The sequence below is a fragment of the Bidens hawaiensis genome, unplaced genomic scaffold (genome assembly GCF_021521415.1).
Source record: "Bidens hawaiensis isolate Kalapana, Puna unplaced genomic scaffold, B.hawaiensis_p1.1 tig00016232_1, whole genome shotgun sequence".
NCBI lineage: Eukaryota > Viridiplantae > Streptophyta > Magnoliopsida > Asterales > Asteraceae > Bidens > Bidens hawaiensis.
In genome coordinates this window covers 335,660-361,961 of record NW_027492481.1, presented here as the reverse complement: position 1 = coordinate 361,961, position 26,302 = coordinate 335,660, and the positions used below count along the sequence as shown (strand labels likewise).

Sequence of the window (26,302 nt, the reverse complement as noted above, 5' to 3'; positions counted from 1 at the left end):
TTATGTCTCCACCATATCATGTAAACCTTTTGAAATTATCTTGGCACTATTAACGTTGTTATGAACCCTTGTACGACTCATTCCCTATATTATTGTGAGGAGAGATTGTAAATTATAGAGTGAGGTTTTGAGTGATTGTGAGTGTAAATTATAGGGTGGAAAAGACAATGTAGTGATTTTTTGTAAATTTAGGAAAACTCTGTATGTCCCTATTTATTTTCTAATATTTGTTGAATTGGTTGTGAGTAGAGGAGAGAGAAAACTGTAATGACAAATGTATAAAGCAATATTATTTAATTGAATAGGAAATAAAAATGTAGCGTTTTGTAGTGTAATTATAAAGATGGAGATGGAGATCCGGATGAGAATGCCCTGAACACCTTTTGACAACTTCCATTAAAGTGAGAATATAAACTTGTTCTATAATTCTTCTTATAAAATGTGTTTTATTTTCAAAGAAAATTAAGTTTGTTCATAACCTTTTTATAAACCGAAAATTTCTTTCATTATTTAACCCATGTAATATATAAATAATATTGCTTTAATAATAAAAAAGGCATTTACATGTTTGTAAATCATATCGATTTTATTATTCAGCCCGTACCTTAAGAAATGTTAATCAAGCTTGTCTTAAAATGATTTAAACAGAACATCATAAGTCAAGATCATGAATGATTATTTGTTAAATAATTAATGTAAACATTCTTAAAATTTATTAATTATTGTTTGAAGATAATAATTATATTTGATATTAAAAGAGTCACATATAAGTAGACGTTTGATCATAATTCATAAAAGTCAATGTTGATAAAACCAGGTTAATGTATATGAGATAAATTATTCATGTAATTAGGGGTGTGCAAGTTTACCGTCATAACCGTTAACCGAACCGATTTAACTGATAGCTGATATAACCGGTGGATCGGTTTAATGATTTTTTGAAAACCGTCAAATACGGGTCAGTTTTGGTTAAAGATAATTTCAAATCCGTCATAACCGAACCGCTCCACTTACAAAATTCTCAACTTTATGGAGTATAAATAGAAGACGTTGTTGATAATTTGGAAAAAATGCAAAAGGTAATAAACTAATAATGCTCTCATTTTTTTACTATATTATATGATTTAATTTTACTACCAAGTTAATCCACTTATCGTTTGTTTGAATATATATTATTAATATTATGGATTGTATATTTTGTTGAACAATGTCATGTCATTTTTTTTTTGGTAATATTTAGTACCAAAGTTTTAGGGTTCAATTACATTGTTTTGGTCACGGTTAACCGACCCATAACCGACTCGCTATAACCTTCAACACCGATTAACCGAAACCGTCATAACGGATCGGTTATTGTTATATAATATATTAACCAACATATTGGTTATGAGTTTGGCCTAAAACCGCCCCAAACTAATATATGCACACCCCTACATGTAGTTATGATTTTTTTGAAAAAAATATATAAATATGGGCTTCAAAAATATATATGGGATGCATTCAAAGTGTAAGAGCATTCTCATCCGGATCTCCATCCTCATCTTTATAATTACACTACAAAACACTACATTTCTTTCTCATGTTCAATTAAATAATATTACTTTATACATTTATCTTAGGGGTGGCAATCTTGACCCATGGGTTGAATGGGTTGTATCAAAATATATATGATGGGTCAAAATGAGTCAAACTAAAAAAAGAAAATGATTGAAGCGGGTCAAAACGAGTTAACATTTCTCGGGATTTTTTTTCTTTATATCGAACGAGAAAAACGAGGGAATCTTTTTGGTATTTTTTCCTTTCTAGTTTTTGATTTATATTTCAAGTTATAATTTTTTAATTATTTTTTTTGAATTTTTTGGTGAGGGTTTTTGAAATGTGGAGATTGAGATGGTTTGGACATGTAAAGAGAAGACAGACGACGAATCCTGTTAGATCCGTAGAAAACATTACTATAGAGGGGAGGAGGGGTAGAGGACGACCGAAATTGACTTGGGATGAGATGATTAGGCATGATTTGATAGACATAAACCTCTCCGAGGACATGGTTGAGGATAGGAATTCATGGAGAAGTAGAATTAAAGTTAAGGATTTTTAGAGAGAATTGAATACCTTAGGGCTTAGACTTAACTTATTTAGGTCACATACCATAATGGTATTTCCCTTACATATATTATTATTATTATTATTATTATTATTATTATTATTATTATAATTATTATTAGCTTTTATATAGCTGTTAAACTGTGATCTTATTATTAATATTATTATAATTAGTAATAGTTTTTATATAACTGTTAAACTTTGATTTCCTTTATTTTGCTTCATACACATGTACTTAGAGCTGAGAGTCTCTCTGGAAGCCACCTCTTTATTCCTTTGGATAGAGGTACGGTGTGCCTACATCCCACCCTCCCCAGACCCTACTTATAGCTTTGCTGTCGGTGGGATTTTACTGGGCATGATTGATTGATAAAAAATTATAACTTGAAATATAAATAAAAAACTTAAAAAGTAAAAATATCAAAAAGTTTCCTCCGTTTTTCTCATTAAAAAAAAACCCCCGAGAAATGTCAACCCGTTTTGACCAGTTTCAATCATTTTTTTTGGTTTAACCCATTCTAACTCATCTTATACATTTTGATACAACCCATAGGTTAAGATTGTCACCCCTAATTTATCATTACAGTTTTATCTCTCATCTCCTCTACTTACAATCAATTCAACAAATATTAAAAAATAAATATGGACAAACACAGTTTTCCCAAATTTACAAAAAATCATTACATTTTCTCTCTTCATCCTATAATTTACACTCACAACCACTAAAAACCTCACCATAATTTACAAACTCTTCTCACAATAATATAGGGAATGGGTTGGGAATGCTCTAACACCCTAAAAATATTGTATTTTACAATAGCCATCCAACTATAGCAACAATTTAAAGTCTAAGATTCATAAGAAAATTTTGGAAAACCGATGGTTGCGAACCACTACCAAGACCCATAATGGTTTGCTGTGTGGCCACAAACGAAACACTCTCGAGTTGACATAAATCTATTTACAAGTAGTTGGTTTCTGATGTATGTTAGTAACCAGGGCATGGTGACAGGCCGTCGTCACAACAGCCAACAACGATTTTTGAATGAATCAGCTTCTGTCGTAAGAAGCTGACACGTGTCAACTGACATTGACATGGCCAGTTCGGTCGTTGACCGCCACTAATAGGCGTAACCAATACCTAGTCCGAGGGCTAAAAGGTCAAATACAAGAAATAAGAAAGTACATGGATGAATATTATAAAAGCACGGGTTTCAATAATAATAATAATTATAATAATATCCTCTTCGCCCAAAAGATCTCAACCCCGTACGTATAATCTTCGAACTCTCCGTGACGAGTATTCCGCCGCCGGCCACCGTATGTTTCTTCTTCTCCGTCCGTGCATATATATATATCTGTGTGCGTGTGTGTGTTTTGATTGTTTTATTGTGTAAACTATGTTTATGTGTATAATTATTTGTGCTTTATTTTAGGGTTTGGTTTTTTAATTGGTGAAATTGATTGTTGAATGTCGAATATTAGACAGTAATCTAGTCTAGAAACATTGAATTGATGCGTTAATTTGTTATTAATTGAACTAATATAAGGATTTAGGCTTAGGTTTTTGAATTTGTGAAATTGATTATTGATTATCGATTATTATACAGTATTCTAACTTAGAAACATTGAATCCATGCGTGAATTCGTTATTATTTGTTATTAATTAATTAGTTGAACTAACATAAGGATTTAGGATTAGGTTATTGAATTTGCGAAATTGGTTATCGATTATTAGACTTTAAGCTAACTTAGAAGCATCAAATCCGTAGGTTATTTGGTTCTTATTTGTTATTAAATGGTTAATCAAACTATTAACAGGGTTTAGGTTTAGGTTTTTGAATTTGTGAAGTTGATTGTTCATTATTGATTATCGATAATTAGACAGTAACTTTACTTGTAAACATCGACTTGTAGATTAATTGATTAATTGAACTATTAACATGATTCAGGGTTAGCAAGATCTCAGGGTCATAGTTTGGGGTATATATGGCTGACCGTAACTTGGCGGTGGTAAAGCCAATATGGATGAAGCAAGCCGAAGAGGCGAAAATAAAGAGCGATGCTGAGAAAGACGCTGCTGCAAAGGCGGCTTTTGACGCTACCTTCAAGGACGTTGAGAATAATCGAGAGCCGGCTGCTTTGTCTGATAGTGACGGTGATGAAGAAGAGGATTTGAGTAGCAAGCCTATTGGACCAGTGGAACCGTCCAAGTGCACGGCTGCTGGGACTGGTGTTGCTGGTGGAACTGCGTGTGCACCATCTTCATTTGTGGTTGTTACAAAGGATTCAGATGGTAGGAAAGTACCCCATGGTGGAGCCCATGTTAAGGTGAAGGTGTCACCGGGAGTGGGTGTTGGGGGATCGGAACAAGAAGGTATTGTTAAGGATATGGGTGATGGGACCTACACGGTTACTTATGTGGTTCCAAAAAGAGGGAATTACATGCTGGATGTTGAGTGTGATGGGAAGCCTATTATGGGTAGCCCGTTTCCAGTTTTCTTCAGTGCAGGTACATGAATATCATATCATGCATGCATATTGTATACATATATCTGACTTTATTCTAATGCTGACTAACTGTTTTCTTTGTTTTATTCTCAGGCACGGCTACAGGAGGGGTATTGGGTTTTGCACCACAATTGAATTACCCAAATATGGTTAACCAGACCATGCCAAACATGCCAAATTACTCTGGTTCTGTTTCAGGGGCATTTCCGGGTCTGCTAGGTATAATTCCTGGTATTGTGCCTAGTGCTTCGGGTGGGGTGGTGTTGCCCGGGATTGGAGCATCTCTTGGGGAAGTTTGCAGAGAATACTTGAATGGACGATGTGTGAAAACTGATTGCAAGTTCAATCATCCACCACATAGTCTGCTGATGACTGCCTTGGCTTCTACAAGTACCATGGGAACTCTTAGTCAAGCACCAATGGCACCATCTGCTGCTGCAATGGCAGCTGCACAGGCCATTGTTGCTGTTCAAGCACTCCAAGCGCATGCTTCCAGTGCACAAGCTCAGTCTTCTAAAGACACGTCTGGTATGTTGTTTCTTGCCTTTATTTTATTGAATTTAGTCATAATATATTACTGTCTTTATAAAAGCACAGTTAAGATTTTAGCTAATCTTTGAGGTAGTAAAAGGCTTTAGAGCTTTGTTTAACTTGTAAATATAAATTAAATGTGAGAAATTTCATAGGCCTCATTGAGTTTTATTCTTCTTTTAGAGACAGAATCTTTAGATAGACAAATAGTCTCATCATCTTTATTACACTTGGATACTGTCATTGCTACAAATTGTTTTGAGATTGATGTCAAGATTCCTTCTTTTTTCTTTTCATTATTGACAAACATTTAGAGACTTTAAAATTGTGTAGTATATACAGAATTATGTTTCTACTAGAGGCATTAGTGATGTCTTTTACTTTACCTTGAATAAATAAGCATGTGTTTACTTTTTTTAGTGTTGGAAACAAACATCTACTATTCTTTGTTTTGCAATTTACTAAGCTTTTTCTTTATATTTGTTGTTCTTTTGTCAGGACCAGAAGATAAGGCAGCAAAGGCTGATTCCTTAAAGAAAACTCTACAAGTTAGTAATCTCAGTCCACTGCTTACTGCAGAGCAGCTAAAACAGTTCTTTTCTTTGTATGGTACAGTTGTTGACTGTATTATCACGGAATCAAAGCATTTTGCTTACATAAAATTTTCAAAACCTGAAGACGCAACTGCTGCACTTGCGTTAAATAACATGGATGTTTTAGGTCGCCCATTAAACGTTGAAATGGCAAAATCATTACCTCAGAAACCTGCCAGCAATGCTAGTTCTTCTTTGCCAATGGTGATGCAGCAGGCTGTTGCAATGCAACAAATGCAATTTCAACAAGCTCTTTTAATGCAGCAAACCATGAATGCACAACAAGCAGCTAATCGAGCAGCAACTATGAAGACGGCAACAGAACTGGCTGCTGCTAGAGCTGCAGAAATAAGTATGAAGTTAAAAGCTGAAGGGGTTATTGGCAATGATGAAGAACCAGTTAAAAATCCCAGGTAGATTCACATGCAAGGTTTTGTTAATTAACAATTTGATCATTTTCTTTTTATATTATTTATTAGCTGATGAAGTGTAAGTGTTCATAGGTCACCTTCACCTGTTCCTGCAAGGTCAAGATCCAAGTCAAAGTCTCCCATAAGCTATCAAAGAAGGCGGAGATCTCGTTCATTTTCGCCACATCATCACCGTGTGAGGGATTATAGATCCAGGTCACCAGTAAGATCTCGCCATTACAACAGTTATGAATATGAAAGACGGTCCTTTAGGGATTATAGGGGTGGTAGCGATAGAAGTAGAAGACGAGAATATGGAAACAGATTGAATGACCGACATTCTTGGAGAAACAGAAGCAGGAGTATAAGCCCTAGAAAACCATACCGTGACGAGTCGGAATCTCCAAAACATCGTCATGAAAGCCCCACCCATAGGTCCAAGAAATCTTCTCGTGGCAATTCTAGATCTCCGATTAGTCATCGTGATGATCAAAGTAAAGAAAAACACAGAAGGCGATCCAGGTCAGCGTCTTTGGAAGTCAAACATCGATCAAATGATAAAACAGATCACAGTAGGGAGGAAAGGTCAAAACGTCGTGACCGGAGACGGTCAAGGTCAAAATCTGTAGAATATAAGCATGGTTCGGGTGACAAATCTAGTGACACAAAGCACAGGGACCGTAGGCGATCTAGGTCAGCGTCAGTAGATGAAAAACATCATAGAAGTTTGGATGTAGGCAAATCAAAACATAGGAGACGGTCCAGAAGTAGGAGTCCAGAAGATAACCACCGGTCAAGTGGCAAAGCTGATAAAAGCAGGAAGTCAAAGTCAAAGCATCATAGTAGGAGGCAGTCCAGGTCAGCGTCTCCTGAAGGCATACATCACAAAGGACGCTCTGATGAACATAAATCAAAACAAAGAAGACGGTCAAGGTCAAGATCAAGGTCAAAGTCAGCAGAACGTAATAGGTTGAGCAATGAGGATTTGGATAATCATAAAGATAAAAATGTGGATCATGAGGTTTTACCTGGTGATGCTGATTATAAGTCTGAAGTTTATAGAAATGTTCAACGGGATGAAGAAACAGTTGATGATATGGCTGAAGAAGTATGATATGAGCCGTGTAATGGTGCACCGATGGGAAACACCAGCTGGATGGAAGATTCAATGGATTTGTGTTTAAACCTTTGGGCTCTGTAGAATAAATGTGTTGTGTGTTTCTTTTGCAGGTTCAATGGGATAATGCCGGTTTCTGCTGATTTTAATTGGTTAAAGTATTTGAAGAACTTTTCTGCACCTCTAAGTGGAGTCTGCAATGTTTTTAGCGACTTAATCAACTTAATGTATGTCCTAATCTATTACTACCTTCATCATTAGGTAGTGATAACCATGTTACATCTACTATGATCAAACTTGTGTTATTTGGTGAACATCACCTTTTATTTTTGATTTAGCAATCGTGATAACTGTAACTATTATGGGACTTAGTTTACAGCTGAAAATAGGTTTACCTTGGCCACATTATAATTTAAACACATGCAGGTTGCTGGATGGTTCCTTTTGGCGGTTTATCAGATCGTTTGGCAAGGTGTTTTCTTGAAATCTTTTGAAGTTCCTAGCGGTTTGAAGTGTAACATAATATTTGCAAAATACTATTTTGCAATTATAATATTTACCTTACTTAGTTACTCGTTTCTTCTCTTTTTTCCTTTTTTTTCTTTTCTTTTCTTTCTTTTCTTTTTTTTTTCTTAAATTTATTAAATTAGGTTTCGGGTTTTATATGGCCGACTGCAACCAGATGTGGCTGAGTTGACTAGCATCATCAGATTCGGGATATTATAATTGGCAGGTAATTAATAGTTTGAACATTCTAGTTATTTTCTAGAAGAAATGTTGATTGATAGGGACATAGTTTGTTTCACCAATAATTGGAGGCGATTTAAGTTTAGCTAGGCATTTACTTGTGTTATTATACCCCACAACAGTGTCTGCACTCAACTTGGCCTTAATGTCTAGCAGTCCCTAATGATTGCTTCTTAAGTGTTCCAACTTCCGATATGGATGCCTCACAACAATGACATGCATTTTTTTAATGGATTTAACCTGTAGCTTTTTTTAAATTTATTTTGATTTTAGTAAGAATAAAGTAACAGGTCGCAAGGAAGCGGTGTTGTATCTTAATCTATTATATCCACACAATTGCTTGGTAGCAAACAAGTTCATGCTAGTGTGTGTGTGGATGATGATTTTTAAAAGGGGGGGGGGGGGTGAATATTTGGCACAAAATGGAAATCACACGAGATTTACTTTAGTTTAAACGGTTTCGGGTAGAACCTGATTCTGTTAAAATTTTGCCTTCTATATGGTGGTTGTGTACTTGTGTTTAATCTGTAAGAGATGTTAGACATGCAAACACTTTACTGTGTTTTAGGTACAAAGCCCATGTGGACCTTATGGGACTTGTCTACATAGCGTTGTTTTGTTGACCATGAGTGCATGCTTCCGGTACATTTACAAGACCCTACAATACTTAATGTACCAATGTTCCGAATATTTGATCTATGGGTCATGTATTACAGTCCTTCCGTTCACCTTTAGAGCCTATTTGCTCTTGAAAGTTGAATGTGTATAATAGTCACCAATAGCCAGAAGGTTCTTTTTTTGACTAATCACCTCAAGAAAACTTTTCATAAAATGTTGCTGGCACTTCTTTAATGACATTGTTTGTTCTTTGTTTTAAAATGTCATCTTTATTGGTTTAAAGTGTTGCACTATATTGAAATAATTTGTAAAGAGTCTGGACCAGCGTAAATGACATACGAGATCGAATGACATACAATGTAGTAAAAAAATGGTCATCAATATGTGAAACGTTGACCTTGAGTCGAGGTCAACTGGTCAAAAGCAGAACACATAGGGCTGCAAATGAACATAAAGCATACAAACAAAACCTTGTTCATATTCTTTTGTTAAGGAAATAATGTGTACGAACGGTTCATGAACACTTATCGAATGGAATTTTATGCTTGTGTTTGATGTATTGGTGGAGTCTAGAGATTGAGGTCGATGTATTTATCAAATATGAATAATAAGGAAATTAGCATTGAAAAAAACAATATGAGTATATTTTTCTATTTTATGTTAAGGCAACTTTCACGAACAATATATACAAATAAACATGAACAAACGTTCGTGAGCACATTGCTGAACGTTCGTGAACACAATGGTAGTTTGTTTGACTAGTCGAATGGAGTTTTGTTGTTCAAGTTTGTTCTTTTATTAAACGAACGAACATAAACGAACTTTTTGTCGAATGGTTCACAAACTGTCAGCTGAAAATTTGGTCATTTACAGTTCTGCTAACACATGTCTAGCCATTGGCACACATGTTACCCTTAAAGATCTGAATGGCTTCACAATATAAGTATTAAAGTTGGTACAAAGAATAGCCAACTGTTCCAAGATTTGGATCTGTTTCATATTCTTTGGTGGTTGCTTTATTCATCTACGTGTACATGAGGCATGTTTCTAGCGTTTTGGTTTTGTTTTTTTATTATCATTTTTTTTATCTTGATCTGAAAGTGGTTTATTGACATGTAAAATTAATTGTGATACACTTCTGATTTAATTTTAGTAGTCATCAATGTAAGTGAGCTTTAAATATGTAGTGGGTCGATAGTTGTTACTGATTACATTTATTATGCTAGTTGGTTCTACTTGGTTCCAGAACAAAACGCTGCCCACACGTGCCTTTTAAAAATACATCTACACATGTACTACGTAAGTGATGGGGCAAAGGAGTTTGCATCGTCATTGGAGGGTGTTATGGGAGGGGTGAATGGGTGCAAAATGGGCGAAGTTGGAAATATTACTCTCTTGATAAAATTGATTATACTCTTTTACTCCATCCGTCCCATTAAAAGTGTCGGTTTGAAAAACACAAAGTTCAAGTAAGATTGAATGATTACTTTTTTTGCTTATAAATGATAATAATGCTTTTGAAAATTGGGTCCATCAATATTGTATTATCGTTAGTTGTGTGTGTTTAAGGTTAGGTTAAACTTGAAAATTGGCTAATAAATTTTGAAAGTGGGCATTTGTAATGGGATAAATAAAAAAGGAAATATGGACACTTTTAATATGACGATTGCAGTATTAATTAAACATTAATAAAATAACACAAGAAATGACGGTCAACTCAAATCCAGTGGTGAAGCATTGTTTTTGCCCCATAGCGTCGGGCGTGTGATAGTGTGAAAACTGCCTAGGTGGCACTCTGGCGTAGCATAACACGTAGTTTTACATTGCATTTAACTTTTGAATTGTCTCGAGATGGTTTCCATTGCATTTAACTTTTAAAATTGTCTCGCTTGGCAAACTTGTTTTGCGAGCCACAACACAACACGTAGTTTTACGTTGCAATTAACTTTCGAATTGTCTTAAGTTTACAAGCGTTTGCTCACGACTTTCAATTGTAATCTACGTTCGTGAAAAAAGGTTTTTATCAGGCAATAATGATGCTAATATTAAAAATAGATAGCAGTGGAGAAGAGGATAAAAATAGTAAATAACAGTGATAGTTATCTGGAAAATTAAGAAAACGCAAGGAGGGTCTTTTGCAAGCGACAATACTTTTGATAACACTGATGATTTTTGGGTTTTTGGTTCCTTGACATTTGAAAACAACTAAATTTAGTTTAATTTAATAATAATAGTAATAGTAATAATAATAATAATAGTAAATGAATAAAAAAATATTAGTTAATTGAAAACGAAACAAAATATAGTGGTTTTAGTGTAATTTTAGATTTACAGATATTAAAGTGGTGCAAGAGCATTCATAATGAGTTTTCTATTTTTTTAAGATGTGGTTGGAGTGGTTGTGAATGGTTAAGAAAGAAAATATAATGATAAAAATATAAAATAATTATTTAGTTGAAATTGATAGAAAAAAGTAATGATTTTTAATGCAATCTTAATTTGGAGATGAACCAACTTGGAATGCTCTAAATGAGTAAATGATAAGGTTTGAATATGTGAACTCAACCTAATATTAAATTTGTAATATAGATTATTACTAATAGGTAGGGTGTAAGTAGCATATATACATCTGATATGAAATTTACGGGTTTGAGTTTAGCATATGCGTTAATTTTGGGTTAACCATGTGAATGTGTTTTCTAAACAGGTTGTTTTTATGACGATTTGATGAGTTCGTAGGTTATTTTACTTTTGAATTGTCTCAAGATGGCTTTCAACATGAAAACTGCCTAAGTGGCTTTTGGCAGACTTGTTCTGCGAGCCACAACACAACACAACACAACACATAGTTTTACGTTGTAATTAACTTTCGAATTGTCTTAAGTTTACAAGCGTTTGCCCACAACTTTCAATTGTGATCTACGTTCGTGTAAAAAGGTTTTTATCAGGCAATAATGATGCTAATATTAAAAATATATAGCAGTGGAGGAGAGGATAAAAATAGTAAATAAATAAATAATAGTGATAGTTATCTGAAAAAATTAAGAAAAAACGTAAGGAGGGTTTTTAGCAAGCGACAATACTTTTGATGACACTAATGATTTTTGGGTTTTTGGTTCCTTGACATTTGAAAACAACTAAATTTTGTTTAATTTAATACTAATAATAATAATAGTAAATGAATAAAAAAATATTAATTATTTGAAAACGAAACAAAATATGGTGATTTTAGTGTAATTTTTAGATTTAGAGATATTAAAGAGATGCAAGAGCATTCACAATGAGTTTTCTATTTTTTTAAGGTATGGTTGGAGTGGTTGTGAATGGATGAGAAAGAAAATATAATAATAAAGGTATAAAACAATTATTTAGTTGAAATTGATAGAAAAAAGTAATGATTTTTAATGCAATCTTAATTTGGAGATGAACCAATTAGGAATGCTCTAAATGAGTAAATGGTAGGGTTTGAATATGTGAACTCAACCTAATATTAAATTTGTACTATAGATTATTACTAATAGGTAGGGTGTAAGTAGCATATATACATATGATATGAAATTTACGGGTTTGAGTTTAGCATATGCGTTTATTTTGGGTTAACCATGTGAATGTGTTTTCTAAACAGGTTGTTTTTATGACGATCTGACGAGTTCGTAGGTTATTTTACTCATCTTGTTATTTTTGTAGAATGTGTTTTATATTACTGTTAGTAACTTAAAACTGTTACGGTTTCAAAGTAAAATAAGAATGCAAAATAAAACGTAAATGCTAGTATTTTTTTTAAGTAACCGTTGTACACATTTATATTTAATAAAAAAAACTAAAAAAAAAAACAAATGGTAAGCCTCAATGTTGGTCCGTCACTTAGCCCAATGGAAGGCCTTGCGACACCAACATTGACTTTTACTGTATATAGATAATTACCGAATATTGACAAATGAAAAGCCTATGTTTCTTACTTTCTTTGGCAATGGTCCTATGCTACTTAAGATACACTTAACTCCACCAGTAATGATGAATTCTTTTGTACCATTAATGAGTCAAATAATCAAAATTAAACACATTGAAAAAGAAATGAAATAGAAAATTAAAATCTCATCATAAAGTGTAATAAATATGTTTACAAATGAAGCAATCAAGCAACTCTTTTGGAGTTTAAATCAATTAGATAATGTTGAAAATAAATTTACAATTTGTAATGCTTACATTAAATCATACTTTCCCTATGTGACTTGTTAAGCACGTATATTCGGGCTAGACATTTATTTTAGGTTATATATTAATCACATGTCTTGGTTTAACTTAAACAACTAATAAAGTTAGTCATAAAAGTTGAAAAGTGAAAAAATTTTGAAACGTAAAATAAAGTTGAGAGTACTTTTAAAACATTAAGGTTTAAAAAAGTGGGGGAATGTTAACGTACAAATAAAATTAACTTGCTGTAGGGGTATGGTACTAAACCCGGCTTACGACCTTAATTTATTATGTCTGGCTTATTTTATTATATGGACTAATACAATATTATTGGGCTGAGGGGGTTTTGTGGAGGTAACCCTAACTGGGCTAGGCCCATTAGGGTACCATGATGGTGGCCATGAGGCTCCCTATATAAGGAGGTCTCCACCTCCTTATTAAGGGTTGGTTGTTCTCAATAAGAGCCACCACCATAACCATTTTTGTGTCTGTAAACAAGAGATCCTTGAGATTTCTTAGCAGTCACTTCCACACCCCCAAAAACCATTGCAGATCTTAAGCTACCGGAGAAGAAGATCGAGTCGTGGTTCGTTCATCTCGAAGACCGGGGAACATCGTCATGGATCAGGTCAGATTCATTTCATGTTTCTACACTTGCTAAACGTGAGAATCAAGTAGAGTAACTATATATACAGGTAGAGTAATTATGTAATTACATCATAGAGTAATTATCATAGAATTATCATAGAGTAATTACATAATTACTCTACTTGCATATATAATTACTCTACTTGATTCTCACGTTTAGCACGTTAATTTCATTTGTATTTGATCCAAACCCTAAAAAAGTAAGCTAATACAAAACATACAGAATATTATCTGTAATTTTATCTAATTTAAATTTATAAAAGAAAAATATTATTATATTCTAATTTTCTAATTTTGAAACTAGTTAAAAATTTTAAAAAGGCAACAATATTAATTTCACGGGTTTAAGTTTCAACCATAACAAAATTGAGGTTTTAGGTTGGATCAAAGCTTTTTCCCACATATGACGGGTTTCTCTTTTATGGTGGAATTAAGATAATCGGATAAGTTAATGATCCGTTAATAACCAAACCAAATAATTGCTGCAGAATACAATGTCATGGACCCACGTGTATTGAAGTCTCATAGGGTACGCCAAAACCTATGTGAATTAAGTGAACGGAGTCATGGTGGTACCACCCACCTTGATTAAGTTTAAGCCTTTGTTAGTTATATATTTATTTTATCCTTATAAATCAAAGAAGGTATGATGTGAAGACTCGTCATGGGAAAACCATGGCAGGATGGGGGTTGTTAGCCGGAAAGATGGATGTGGTGGAAGAAGAGGAGGGGGGGGGGGGGTGTTAAATGAAGGTGGGTGGGTGTGGTCACAACCGTTGTCGAGAATCATTAAAGGTTTTGGGTTGAATACGAGAAAAAGTTGGGTCATTAGTAAATGGTCTTTTTATTAGGCTTAAAATAATTAAATTTTTAAATGGATATATTATAGAAAACTAGAGGTGGTGAATAATTTTTCTTGGATTTAAATACAATTTTAATGAGCTAATGACTTTGATAAACTTTTTTCATAACTTATTAAACAAAGACAAATATTTAAAGGGTTTAAGGGTTAAAGATGACACAACTAGATTTATAAAGGTTCAAGTGACTATTAACTAATTCCCTCTACGTCATCTCCCTGATCCTCGATTAAGATTCTCTTCACTAGTCGTCTCTCTAAAATGGTAGGGATCACGAATACAATGTTTCACTCTTTAAGTGAGTGATCACATTTTTCACCAAGCACGCCAAGTACTTAGCTTTACAACTTCTTCTAATCTCACAATGTAAAGGTAGTAAGTTTACCTGATGCTAATTTAACTATATATCAAGATAGAGTTCTCAATTCAATACATAACAACACTATGTTAAGATAGTGTGTTCCTCTCTCAAATCACCAACTAATGATGATTTCTCGTTTGTCAAAACACTAGAGCAACCTCTAGTGTTGACCCCTCAAATTAAAAATAAGATGGTTGGATGTTAAGCTTTGAAAAGTTAAAGTTCTTCTTTTTGCTCTACACTCTAATCTTTTCTCTAGATAGTTGAAGCTTGATTAACCTTGGATAATGGAAGAATTTAACCTTGAAGTGTGTGTGTATTTTTTATAGAGCAAAAGGGTAAACACTTAGTTTGAATAAATCTTCTATATATAGCCAAGCATGTGAATAAGTCGATCCACGGTCTCTTCCAGCAACCATAGACGCCGGTCCATTTCACACTGGACCTGCCAATATAAACAATTATGTGTGGTTATTTTCCTTCAAATTTGGCTTCTAGTGTTAACCAACACACGTGACAATACATCCCTTCACTTCCCACTTCACCGCTGTAATATTCCCAAAACTTATGTGTTATTTTTGCTAACTTTATAAGTTGAGGGATCAAATTGCCATTCAGCCAAACTCAAAGTTCTTGGTCTAATCTGTAATTTTCCAAATTTCAAATAAGATGTATTGTCTCATTATTAGACGGTATGTATCAAACAAAACCTGGATACTAAGTTAACTCTTGAGGTAGGGTGTCTCATCCGCCTATAATTTTGCGACGATGTGATGAGACGGACCATCTCATTTTGTGACGTCCCGTCTCACCACCCATTTCAGCAAGAAATGTCAAAAATCGACTCTTACGTGTTGCACAATCATTGCTGACTCATTCTCACTTCTTGGCCTATAAATACACTTCATATAAAAACCATTAAATGGACAACAACACATATTATCATCTCAAACTCTAAAATCAAACAGGCTAGTGTTTTAAGGGTGCTAGACTGCTAGGTAAGAACAAGAAAAAAGAAAATGTTCTTACAAAGGAGGAAGCTCTGATCAAGTGTCTAGCAGTACTAGAAGTCATTTTGAATCATTCTTAGAGTGTGTTAAGCTTAGAAGTAAGGTATAGTATCCCTAGCACTTGTTTAAAGTTCGTTTATTACGTTTAAGCGAGTATCCCAACATTTAACGATCGAACCGTTGTCAAAATAATTCACATAAGTCATATAAGTGTTTCATACATGCATAAGGTCATAGAACATTTAAACGGACATCGGAAAGTTTACAAAATCATTTTTAGATTTAACGAGCCAAACGGTAGGATTAGACGGACCGTCTAACCATTATATGGTCCGTATCATCCTTAATTTTGATATGGGTTAAGATTACAATATGTGACGGCCTGTCACGCATATACGGACTGTCTCACTTTTGATACGGCCCGTCTCATGGCAAAATATATTATTTTAAAGAAAAAATTGTTTTAAACCTATCAACTAAACCAGTCTTCATAAACGAGGTTTGAAATGATAAAACCAGGTCAGTATGGTTTGCATTCGATCCAGGTATTTATTTAAACATATTTTATTATAGGTTAAGCATCATACAAACAGAAGGATTTCAAATGAATCACCACACAGACAGAATAGGTGAATACGTTAAACATTTACAAATAGTTAAAAGCATATTTATAAGCTATAAGATAAATGTATTGTTTATCTTAAAGATTTATTCAAACTTTTGCATGAGATTACGTTGCATGAGATTACGTGATCTCTAAAAACGTTACAATAAGAAATAGAAAATAAAAAACAACTAAGACCGATTACACATGTTTCTGGATCTAAACATAACTCATACCAGCAGGTATGCTAATGTCAATCATAATCAGTTCTCCAAAGGGCGACGTGGCTTGGAGAACCTTTGACTTGTGTGTATATGGTAGTGGTACAAATCCCGGGGTGGAAAGAATGAAAGATGTCTTCATTGACCTATACAGAAAAATATATTTGTATTTAACGAAAAGTTTATTAAACTCTTTTAGAGTTTGTCAACGTTTCACTAGCACGCCACAGACGTATTTTATAAACATTTCAGGCAACTAAGTTAATCAACATGCACAAGGATTAGGAGTCGTCTCAAGCAGATGATAAACAAGCGTGTATTCAGATGGCTCTATTGTGTTATGAAAATCCTTGTAATTTTAATCAAACAGATCTTTGGTAACAAATACTCGGGTATTTAATTCCCGAGAAATTTTTAATGTAAATTAATATTTTATTATAACCATCTTCTGCTAAAATAAACCCGCAACTATGATATGTTATTAAATTTATATTTTTATAAACTTATCATAAGTTTATAAAAACTAACAACTTATCTTACTAAGTTGTTAATTAGTCTCTAATGGGTTAGTCTTGTGATTTCTTCATCTTCAAGTTTGTGTATAAATTCTTGATTTAACCCTTAGTAATAATGAACTTGATAATTTTGATCTTGGATATTTATAGTCTTGATTAAGCCTTATGTTTTCTTTATTGTGACTAATGGTGATCAATCATGTGTTAAGGGACATATGTGTGACATAAAGCATCAATGATGAACTGGTATTATTTTATGTTGCATTGTTTTAAACAAGTCATTATAATCGAAACCTTAATGTTGATTAAAGTTTAAACTATTGTTTTCTGAACACACACACATAATCAGGTCTAGCAAGGTGTGGGGTCGGGAACGGTCGCCTCCCCCCTCCTCCTATCTCTCAAAGCCGGCCTTGGTGTGGTGGCTACGGAGGTTTAGAATTCTATGGCCAATGGGATACAAAATCATATAACTTTATTTAATGTACTTAAAATCATATAACTTTATTTAATCTAATTTTTAATATAACTTTATTTTGTTTTTTCTAATATAACTTTATTTAATGTACTTAAAATCATATAGGTATTAAGTGGATGAAAATACCCCTGGGTAGATGTTTAACTGGTTGTTTTTAATATTGTTAGCCAATGGGATACAAACTATTAAAATTAGAACTGTAGAGACTGGGGAGGTTTTTTTAACATTGGTGAGGTTTCTCCTCGATAATTTTTATGGGTGAGTCAGGTTTGTAATATAAAAATCAGTATGGAACGTTGGCATCTTGTCTAAGAAGGCTCACTCAGGTTTTAGGGGTAGTTTCAAAGGCAGTTAAAAAAAATGTTAGTTTTTAATAATCTCAACTTTGATCTATTGATCAACACTATGCCCAACTTAAGATATGTAGGACGACAGTCCCAACTTTCAACTTATATTCCTCCTCTGAGCTTTTTACTAATGGAGTCTAATTTCGTTAATTTTTATGACGTGGCTACTTACGTGGATGCTTGCATGGATAAAATAATTTTTCATAATAATAATAATAATAAAACAATAAAATAATATAATATATATACACATATGCATACATACATCACATGCACATGTTCCACCAATTTAACATCCATTTCAATAACTTCAATATCATCATTGTGGTTTTCATGAATAAATCATCCGGATTTTCCCTTGATTGTTCTAGCTCAATCGATTTACACTAGTTACATCTGGCAATACTATCTATAATCTATGATACATATAAACGAAATCTTCAAAAGCTCTCTGGTTGCTCCCTACATTCTCTCAAGCCATTAGATTGCATTATTTGTAAATGGCGGTTTCTCATCATTTGATCCGAACTCACGGGTATGGGTCTCACTGAACCTAGATATTCCTTAAACGAGTTATCACATTTCATTAAATTAAAAATTAGTCTCATCAACTATTTTATATGAAATGTCTATAAAATAGGGATATACTAAAAAAATAATATTTGATTTCCTTAAAAAAGATATATATTATTTATAATTAAAAAACAATTTTATAATAAAAAAACGGGTCATGGGTCTCACCAAACCCAAATAGCTTTCAAACTGGGTTATAACATCTCATTTATTTGTGAAACTCTTTCATCATCAAATACTAAGTATATTATTAACTTCTGTACAATAAATAAAAGAAAATCCAAAAAATATTTAAATATTATAAACAAATAATGAAAAACAACCCCCGTAATACTGGGGATAAAAACTAGTAAATAATAAATAACAAGTCAATGAAAACTAAAGGTATGCTAACATAGTTTAATTTGTTCTATTCGATTACAAATTCTAAAAAAATATATATTTAATCGTTTACTCACTTCACGGGATGAACCTAATTCATATTAGGGAACAAATCCGTGATAATAGTGTTCGTTTCACTGGATGAACTAGAAACCTTAATGACACCCTACACATAGAGATTGATGTACGAACACAATGCAATATTTGAAGACGTAATCAAAATCGGATTGAAACTGAGCTTTAGTTAAGTAGATGAATCACAATATGCTTCAATTTTGTGCTTAATATGCTTCGTGTACAAATGTTGTTCTTGTTACTCTTTGTACTTAGAACAATAGTTTTACAGAAACAATCCTCGAATTACTTATTAGTAGTACGGACGATGAAGATGGAGGTAGTGACGTGTGATGGGGTGATTGCGGCAGTGAGGGTGATGGTGGAGGTGATGGTTTGTGGGCAGCGGTGGTGGTGGATATGGTGATGGTTGCCACATAAGCATCTAAGTCTGCAAATAACTAAGTTTTTGTGTCACGTCGAAAAAAACTAATTGGGTTTGACTTTGTTAGAAAAAGCTTGGTAAAGGAGGAAACCATGTTAAAAATTGGAACTATCCTGATATATTTTTAAAGTTGAGTTTAACGTCACTCAATGAGTTAAAGTTAAGATGATTAAATTCCAATTTCTCTTATGAAAAGAAAAGAAAATTACAGAGACTCAATAATTAAAGGTTTTAAGAATTTGATATAATTAGATGAAACAACACAATGGCATAGACTCAAGAAGAAACTAACAGTAAAGTTTATATAAACTATAAGATTATATTATACAAAAAAGCATTAAACAGGTTATATATAAAGGTAAAGAATTATGATTTCTTTTTCAAAAGTATTTAGGCATAACCATAATGTATAAGAATCCATTGCTTGTAAGGGGTAACGTACTAACGTGGGTTGTAATAGACCAATAAATTAAATCAATTAAATAAGTTATAAGCTATAATAAATTAATTAAAATTAAATATAGCAGACAAATAAAAGTCATAAATTTGAATGTGTCGGGTGTTGGTATTTACAATAGGTCCTGAATGTATTTACGTAAGAACATTCACATCTTTACATCTACCTTTTAATTTAAAACTACACTAAATATTATTATTTTTTCTCTATATATTTTAATTAAATTATATTTTTTTATAGCTTTATCATTATCTTTTCACTCTCATTCACATGCAGCCACTTTAAAAAAATATTAAAAATTTATACGGGGTGAACAATAGTTTTTTAAATATACAGAAAAATCATTATATTTTTATCTCATTCACTCACAACATCTTAAATCACTCCTTATATTATAAAAATCCTCTTACACAAAATAAGGGATAAGATGTGAATGCTATGAGTTCTCTATATTATATGAATTAGTTGTAAGTGATTATGAGAGAAGAGAAAATATTACTATTAATTAGTAAATTTAGAGAAACAATGTTTACCCTCTATATTTTTTTAATGTTTTTTAAAAGTTGTTGTAAGTGAAAGAGAGAAAAGAAAAATGTGATTATAAAAATATAAAAAGTATTATTAATTGAAAATGATAGATAACTTGTGGTGATTTTTAGTGTAATTATAAAGATAGAGATAAAGATAGGGGATATGTCCGGAATGATCTTACACGGATTTATATTAAACCAACGTAATTAACCAAATACGCGTGGATATCGTTTTACTCATATTACGACTTTATTAATGTTTGAATTTTTCGTTTATGGTTGCTATAGCATGTGTTGTACCTATACAAGTACCACGACTAAATTAACCGGCATCAACCAAATTCTCGTTTCTTACCTCAGCGTGCCGTTTGAAATCACCATCACTACTTACATAAGTTATACAAGTTTTGATTGATATGTATTATTCAGGGGTTGATTTTTGTTGTTAAATACACTACATCCCCATCTGTAAACCGTTTACTAGAGCATTCCAATTTCATACCTTCCTTTCTCAATATTTCAATTTACACTTAAAAACACTGCAATGTCTCTCTTATTTTCCATTAATTAATACGTTTTTATATATTTATCATTATTTTTTTTCTTCACTCACAATCACTTTAAAAAACGATTACAAAATTATATAGTATAAACAGTAATTTTTAAATATGTTGAAAAAACATTATATTTTCTCTTTATTCCACTCATAACATCCACTCCTTAAATTATAAAAACCCTACTCACATTATTTGATAAATACGATATGAATGCAAGTCATTCATGGTGTACTTGTACTTATGTTGCAGTTACACCCAAAATTTAAAGTTGGAAGTATTTTCTAAAAGTACACCCCCACCCAGGCCATCTGCATAGGTCATTCTCATGGATGCGTCGTGTAATTACACCCTTCTTTCAAATAATAATAATAAATAAATAAAAAGTATTTTTTTTTTGTCTAAGCTAGCGTGATTCCCCTCTGTTGCCTGATGGAAATTCAGTCGCTATTAGTTTGATTGGTTACATCACTTACACTCTATATAAGAACTAAAAGCGAAAATCAAATGATATAAAGCCAAGATATGACCAAAAAAGATATTGACACGTATTTTACATCAATTCAAAACAACCAAAATGAATATCAATAGCATTTTCAATAACATCGATATCGGTGCTCATGTTATTCTCTAGTCATTGGTTCGGTTCAATTCGTTACTAGTAACCGAAAAAATAAAGTCGTGTTTTATATCGACTAGAGGCCATAAAAACGAATAGCGACGTTGGTTTTGATAATACCGATAATGATACTGCCCAAAAATCTTGGTGACGCAAAACTGCCCATTATTTAAAAGTAGAACTCAAGTTGAGCCCGCCTGTAAATTACATGAACGCAAATTGCAATTAACTCAATTTCTTGTATCTTGCAATTTAATTTATTTTCTTTTGTACACTTGGCACACGTCTAATATCTGAACCACTATTTAATATGCTATATGTAGGTCTGTTAACAAACCAAACGTTTAATGAACTGTTCATGAACAGTTATGCGGGAAGTTCGTTTATGCTCGTTTATTCAATAAACGAACGCAAATGAACAAAAATATTTGTGTACATTTTATTAAACGAACAAGCATGAACACATGTTTCGTTTGTTTATTTATGTTCGTGAACGTTCGTTTATGCTCGTTCATATATGTTATTTATATATTAATAGAAAATAGTTAAATATTATTATTTGGATGAATAACTTCTTAATGTTTTATATATATTCGTTTTTGTTTGTTTGAGTGTGCTCGTTTATGTTTGTTCATGTTCGTTCGATTCATTTACAAATTTAACTATGTGTTTCAAATTCCTTCTTACCGGCCTCATATATAAAAACCATCTATATATCTTCTCTCTATTATATGATATGAAAAGTTTATTTTTAGAAAATGGGATAAGGTTTATGAAGACATCTCCCACGTACACAATATAATTGAATGTTTTAAGTTAGAAAAATTGTAAGTTTTACTTGTTTTCGCCCAACCAAACTATATTAAATGCTCATTATTGAACACCTAGATCATACTTTGCCATATAAGACACTTCATACCCTCATGAAATGAAACATCCAAGTCCCCCAAAATTATATCTTCGAAAGAAAAAATGGTACCATCAAAAGACCAAAACTCCATTTACGACATCAAGATCTCCACGGTCGCACCCGGGTTTGTATCTGGACACGATGCGGCTCAGGAGCTAACCGCAATGGACCTAGCCATGAAGCTTCACTACCTCCGGTTTGTTTACTACTTCAAAGCCCCGACTTTTGATGGTTTCACCATCTTGAAGATAAAAGAAACTATGTTCAATTGGTTAAACCATGCCTACATCCCGTGTGGTCGGTTTAGAAGGGCAGACTCGGGTCGACCTTTCATCAAATGTAACGATAGTGGAGTGCGACTCTATGAGGCTAAGTGTCGTCTTAGCCTCGATGAGTGGCTCGAATCTGAAGATGATTCGAGACACGGGCTTCTTGTTCCTAACCAAGTTCTTGGTCCTGATTTGGCCTACTCTCCATTGGTTTTAATACAGGTTTGCTTGCAAGTCTTCCTTTTCAACTATATTTTAATTTGAATACTCAACAAAATAATCTATAATGGTTTGCCTATGCATATCCATTTTTTTGAGTTTGATGAGACATCCAACTAACTTTTATTAGAAAGTGAGGACTAATATTAGCTACATTTATGCAATTATGATACAAAATAAATGATATATTTCTTTAAATAGATAAAATTCTAATTAATTAAAAGTTTTAAGTTGTTTAGACTTATGTTTTTCTAGAAACATTTAAAAAGTAAAATTGGATAGACATACTATTAATTTACAGACAAGTCAGTTGTCATTTGGTCTGTATGCACCACCCGGGGTGGATAGGACTCCACATGGGCAAGTCAAGGGTTTTACGAGTTGTCGGCTTCTCCTGAAACGGGTTGACGCCCTCTTCGAATGTCAAACTAACAATGGATGGTTGAAACTCGATCTGAGATATTGACACAGTTGGGCTATGAAGAGGCATGTCACTAGGCCAGAGTTCTCATAACCGTTCAGATAATAATAATAATAATAATAATAATAATAATAATAATAATAATAATAATAATAATAATAATAATTTGAATGTTTATTACTCCACACATAGCGGTAGAGACAAGTGTTACGATGTATCAATAAAAAAATTGTATGTACAACAAATTCACAAAAACTTATTTAGATTTTGACACCGACAAAAAGGAAACATAGATGTAGTCGAAACATTGAGACAAACATATAAACGTTGACTATTTTTTCTTTTTTTAATTTTGTTTAACACGTTTCTAACGTTAAAAGTTATCTTTACAGTTAACCGATTTTAAATGTGGGGGCAAATCGGTTGGCATGAGTTGGTCTCATGTGCTTGGAGATGCTTTTTCGGCAACGAGCTTCATCAACATGTGGGCTCAAGCGGTTTCGGGCCATTACCCGGCCCAACCACTCACTATGGCCCAACAACAATACCAAGCCTATGATTTCCAAAACCCAAAGCCAAACCTAGACCCGCTCTCAGTTAAACGGGTTGACCCGGTTGGAGACCTTTGGTCTACTACAAATAACTCTAAAATGGAAAAAATTCCATTCTATATTTCAAAATCTGAGTTAACTCGGTTGCAAGCACAAATATGAGAGAAGAAAGTTGTCAACACGTTCCCGAGTTTGAGTGCATTTGTGTTGTGTTTTGGCTATGTGTCACAAAGGTGAGACATGGGTCAGAACCAAAGGTTGTGACCATATGCCGAAATGACTTGAGGAAGCGAAATAAAGGAATCATCACAAATGAAAGTCAAAGCATCAGCGTGGTCAAAACCGACACTCATCCAGGAGATTATGACCCGCTAGAACTAGTGTCCCTAATTATGAACAAATCAGATGATGAACAAATGAAAATTAAAGAAGCCATGGAGAGAGGTGAAGAGCTTCCCGATTTTATAATATACGGGGCAAATTTGACTTTTGTGGATTTGAGTGACGTCTTATTTTATGAGATGGAAGTGAAAGAACAAAAACCCGTTTATGTAAATTGTTCTATCGATAGTATTGGTGACGAAGGTGTCGTTTTGGTTCTCCCAACACCAAAAGGTTGTTCCGATGGAAGGATCGTAAGCTTGACATTGCCAGAAAATCAAGTGCCTGAGTTTAAATCAGTTCTTAAAGAAGATTGGGGTGTTGCATAAACACAACTACGATTGGATGCATCTAACCACAATTGCCTTGTTTTTAGTTAATATTGCGTGGAATTACATTTGTATGGTTGTCTATCAAATAAGTTGTTTCGAGCGCGTCAAAGGAGTGTAAGAAATGTTAAAATTTGTAATTTTATATGTTTTCCAAACGAGAATCGTCTTTATTGTCAAAAAAAAAAACATTTATAAAATCACAAAATATATAGTAAACTATATGTTATAAATATAAAATTGCTAAAGTTGTGATTTTAGGGTTTTATTAAGCTCTAAATGTACACACATATATACAACCATATAGTTGTTATGTAATAACAATTAATTACTAGTGTTTGGTATTATGATCAGACTTAAAACAAACTTAATTTTAGCTTTCAGATTTTTGAATCGGATTAACAATCGATTTGATTTAAGCTCAAGATTATATCGCTTTTGAGAAATTCGATTCAATTCGGAATACAAATTCAAGTTATTTATAGTTTTCTATTTTATATATATTGTATACTATATATTCAATTGGTAGCTAGTCCCTATTTCAATTCCGAAACAATTGGAGGATCATAAATAGGTGACAACAATAAAATGATATCACGAGGTACTAAAGATTGATGTGACCACACAATTAAAGTTGACGAACTTTACACTAAAAGTATTTTTAAGCTTCTAGCATATGAGGGGAAGTAAATATTAACTCATAAATCTTTTCATTAATTGAAAACTGATTACAAGAAGGTTTATATATGTTCTACTAGTTACAATAAACATCCTCCAACTTATGATAATTAACATTATGTTTAACATTCCCCCGCAAGTTGAGGGCGGGTAACGACCTGCAACATTGACCTTAAGAATTCAAATCTTTGAGTTGATAACGGCTTCGTAAATATGTCAGCAATTTGATCATCCGTGTTAATAAATTGAACCTTCAAATTTCCTTGACTGACTTGCTCACGAACGAAATGAAAATCTACCTCCACATGTTTAGTTCTAGCGTGAAACACAGGATTCGCTGAAAGATACGTGGCTCCCAGATTGTCACACCAAAGAGTGGGTTTATTCATCTTTACTCCCGGTTCTTGTAAAAGTGATTTTAGCCAGATTAGCTCCGCAACTGTATCAGCAATTCCCATGGTTCCCATGGTTCACTTTTACAAGACAGCCTGTTTCATCAATTCCCATGGTTCCCATGGTTCACTTTTATAGGCTGGAACAGGAGAACTATGATAATTAACATTATGTTTAACAGTAAATTTCCATAGCTTCCCTTCTTTAAAAGACAGCCTGTTTTTTGTAACAATTTTAAGATATTATAGCAATGTGTCGGTTGTGAATTGTGAGACCGGTCTTCTCATACCCAGTTATATATAACATTATGTTTTATACTCGGTCTCATACTAATCAAGTACCCCTTACTCGGCTTTGGTATATGGAGGTATCGGTGTTCTCTTTATTCTAAGAGGTTAGGGTTTGATCCAGATGATTTGCTATTAGTTGGATTTAACATGTATAGCTTATAAGCCACCAAAGAAAAGGTACTTGTAATATTTATGGTGACATTGATCACACACCCCATGTTATTTATACCATTAATGGATTTGTAATATTTGTAGCGACATCTCTTACATATATGCATGTTACCATTAATTACATACACCCACCATGTTAAAACCATACATGTTTCCATAGGTAGATCACATGAGACAAGAGCTATGAAACACCAAAAATAGATATAGAG

The 26,302-nt window shown here is 33.1% G+C and overlaps 1 protein-coding gene and 1 pseudogene across 4 annotated transcripts; both read left to right on the top strand.

Annotated features, from left to right (window-relative positions):
• The first annotated feature begins 4,055 nt into the window (after positions 1 to 4,055).
• LOC143551043 (uncharacterized) lies at positions 4,056 to 8,270 on the top strand. 3 transcript variants are annotated; one of them, XM_077041570.1, is made up of 6 exons: positions 4,066 to 4,615; positions 4,708 to 5,142; positions 5,644 to 6,151; positions 6,227 to 7,492; positions 7,692 to 7,737; positions 7,916 to 8,270. In XM_077041570.1, the coding sequence occupies exons 1-4, from the start codon at positions 4,093 to 4,095 to the stop codon at positions 7,260 to 7,262; spliced, it is 2,502 nt and encodes an 833-aa protein (XP_076897685.1). In that variant the 5' UTR covers positions 4,066 to 4,092; the 3' UTR covers positions 7,263 to 7,492; positions 7,692 to 7,737; positions 7,916 to 8,270. The 3 variants fall into 3 exon arrangements, with proteins under 3 accessions (XP_076897684.1, XP_076897685.1, XP_076897686.1); XM_077041569.1 differs by lacking the exon at positions 7,916 to 8,270 and having other exon boundaries at positions 4,056 to 4,615; positions 7,692 to 7,893; XM_077041571.1 differs by lacking the exon at positions 7,916 to 8,270 and having other exon boundaries at positions 6,242 to 7,492; positions 7,692 to 7,891.
• A 14,136-nt stretch (positions 8,271 to 22,406) lies between these two features.
• On the top strand, positions 22,407 to 24,704 carry LOC143551014 (protein ECERIFERUM 26-like; annotated as a pseudogene). Its single transcript, XR_013138428.1, has 2 exons — positions 22,407 to 22,882; positions 23,693 to 24,704. The product of XR_013138428.1 is annotated as a protein ECERIFERUM 26-like (transcript).
• The last annotated feature ends 1,598 nt before the right edge of the window (positions 24,705 to 26,302 follow it).

Coding starts and splice junctions, on each gene's coding strand:
- LOC143551043 (XM_077041570.1), top strand. CDS start 4,093: ATGGCTGACCGTAACTTGGCGGTGGTAAAGCCAATATGGATGAAGCAA. Junction 4,616..4,707: donor TCCAGTTTTCTTCAGTGCAG/GTACATGAATAT, acceptor TTTTATTCTCAG/GCACGGCTACAGGAGGGGTA. Junction 6,152..6,226: donor GAACCAGTTAAAAATCCCAG/GTAGATTCACAT, acceptor TAGCTGATGAAG/TGTAAGTGTTCATAGGTCAC.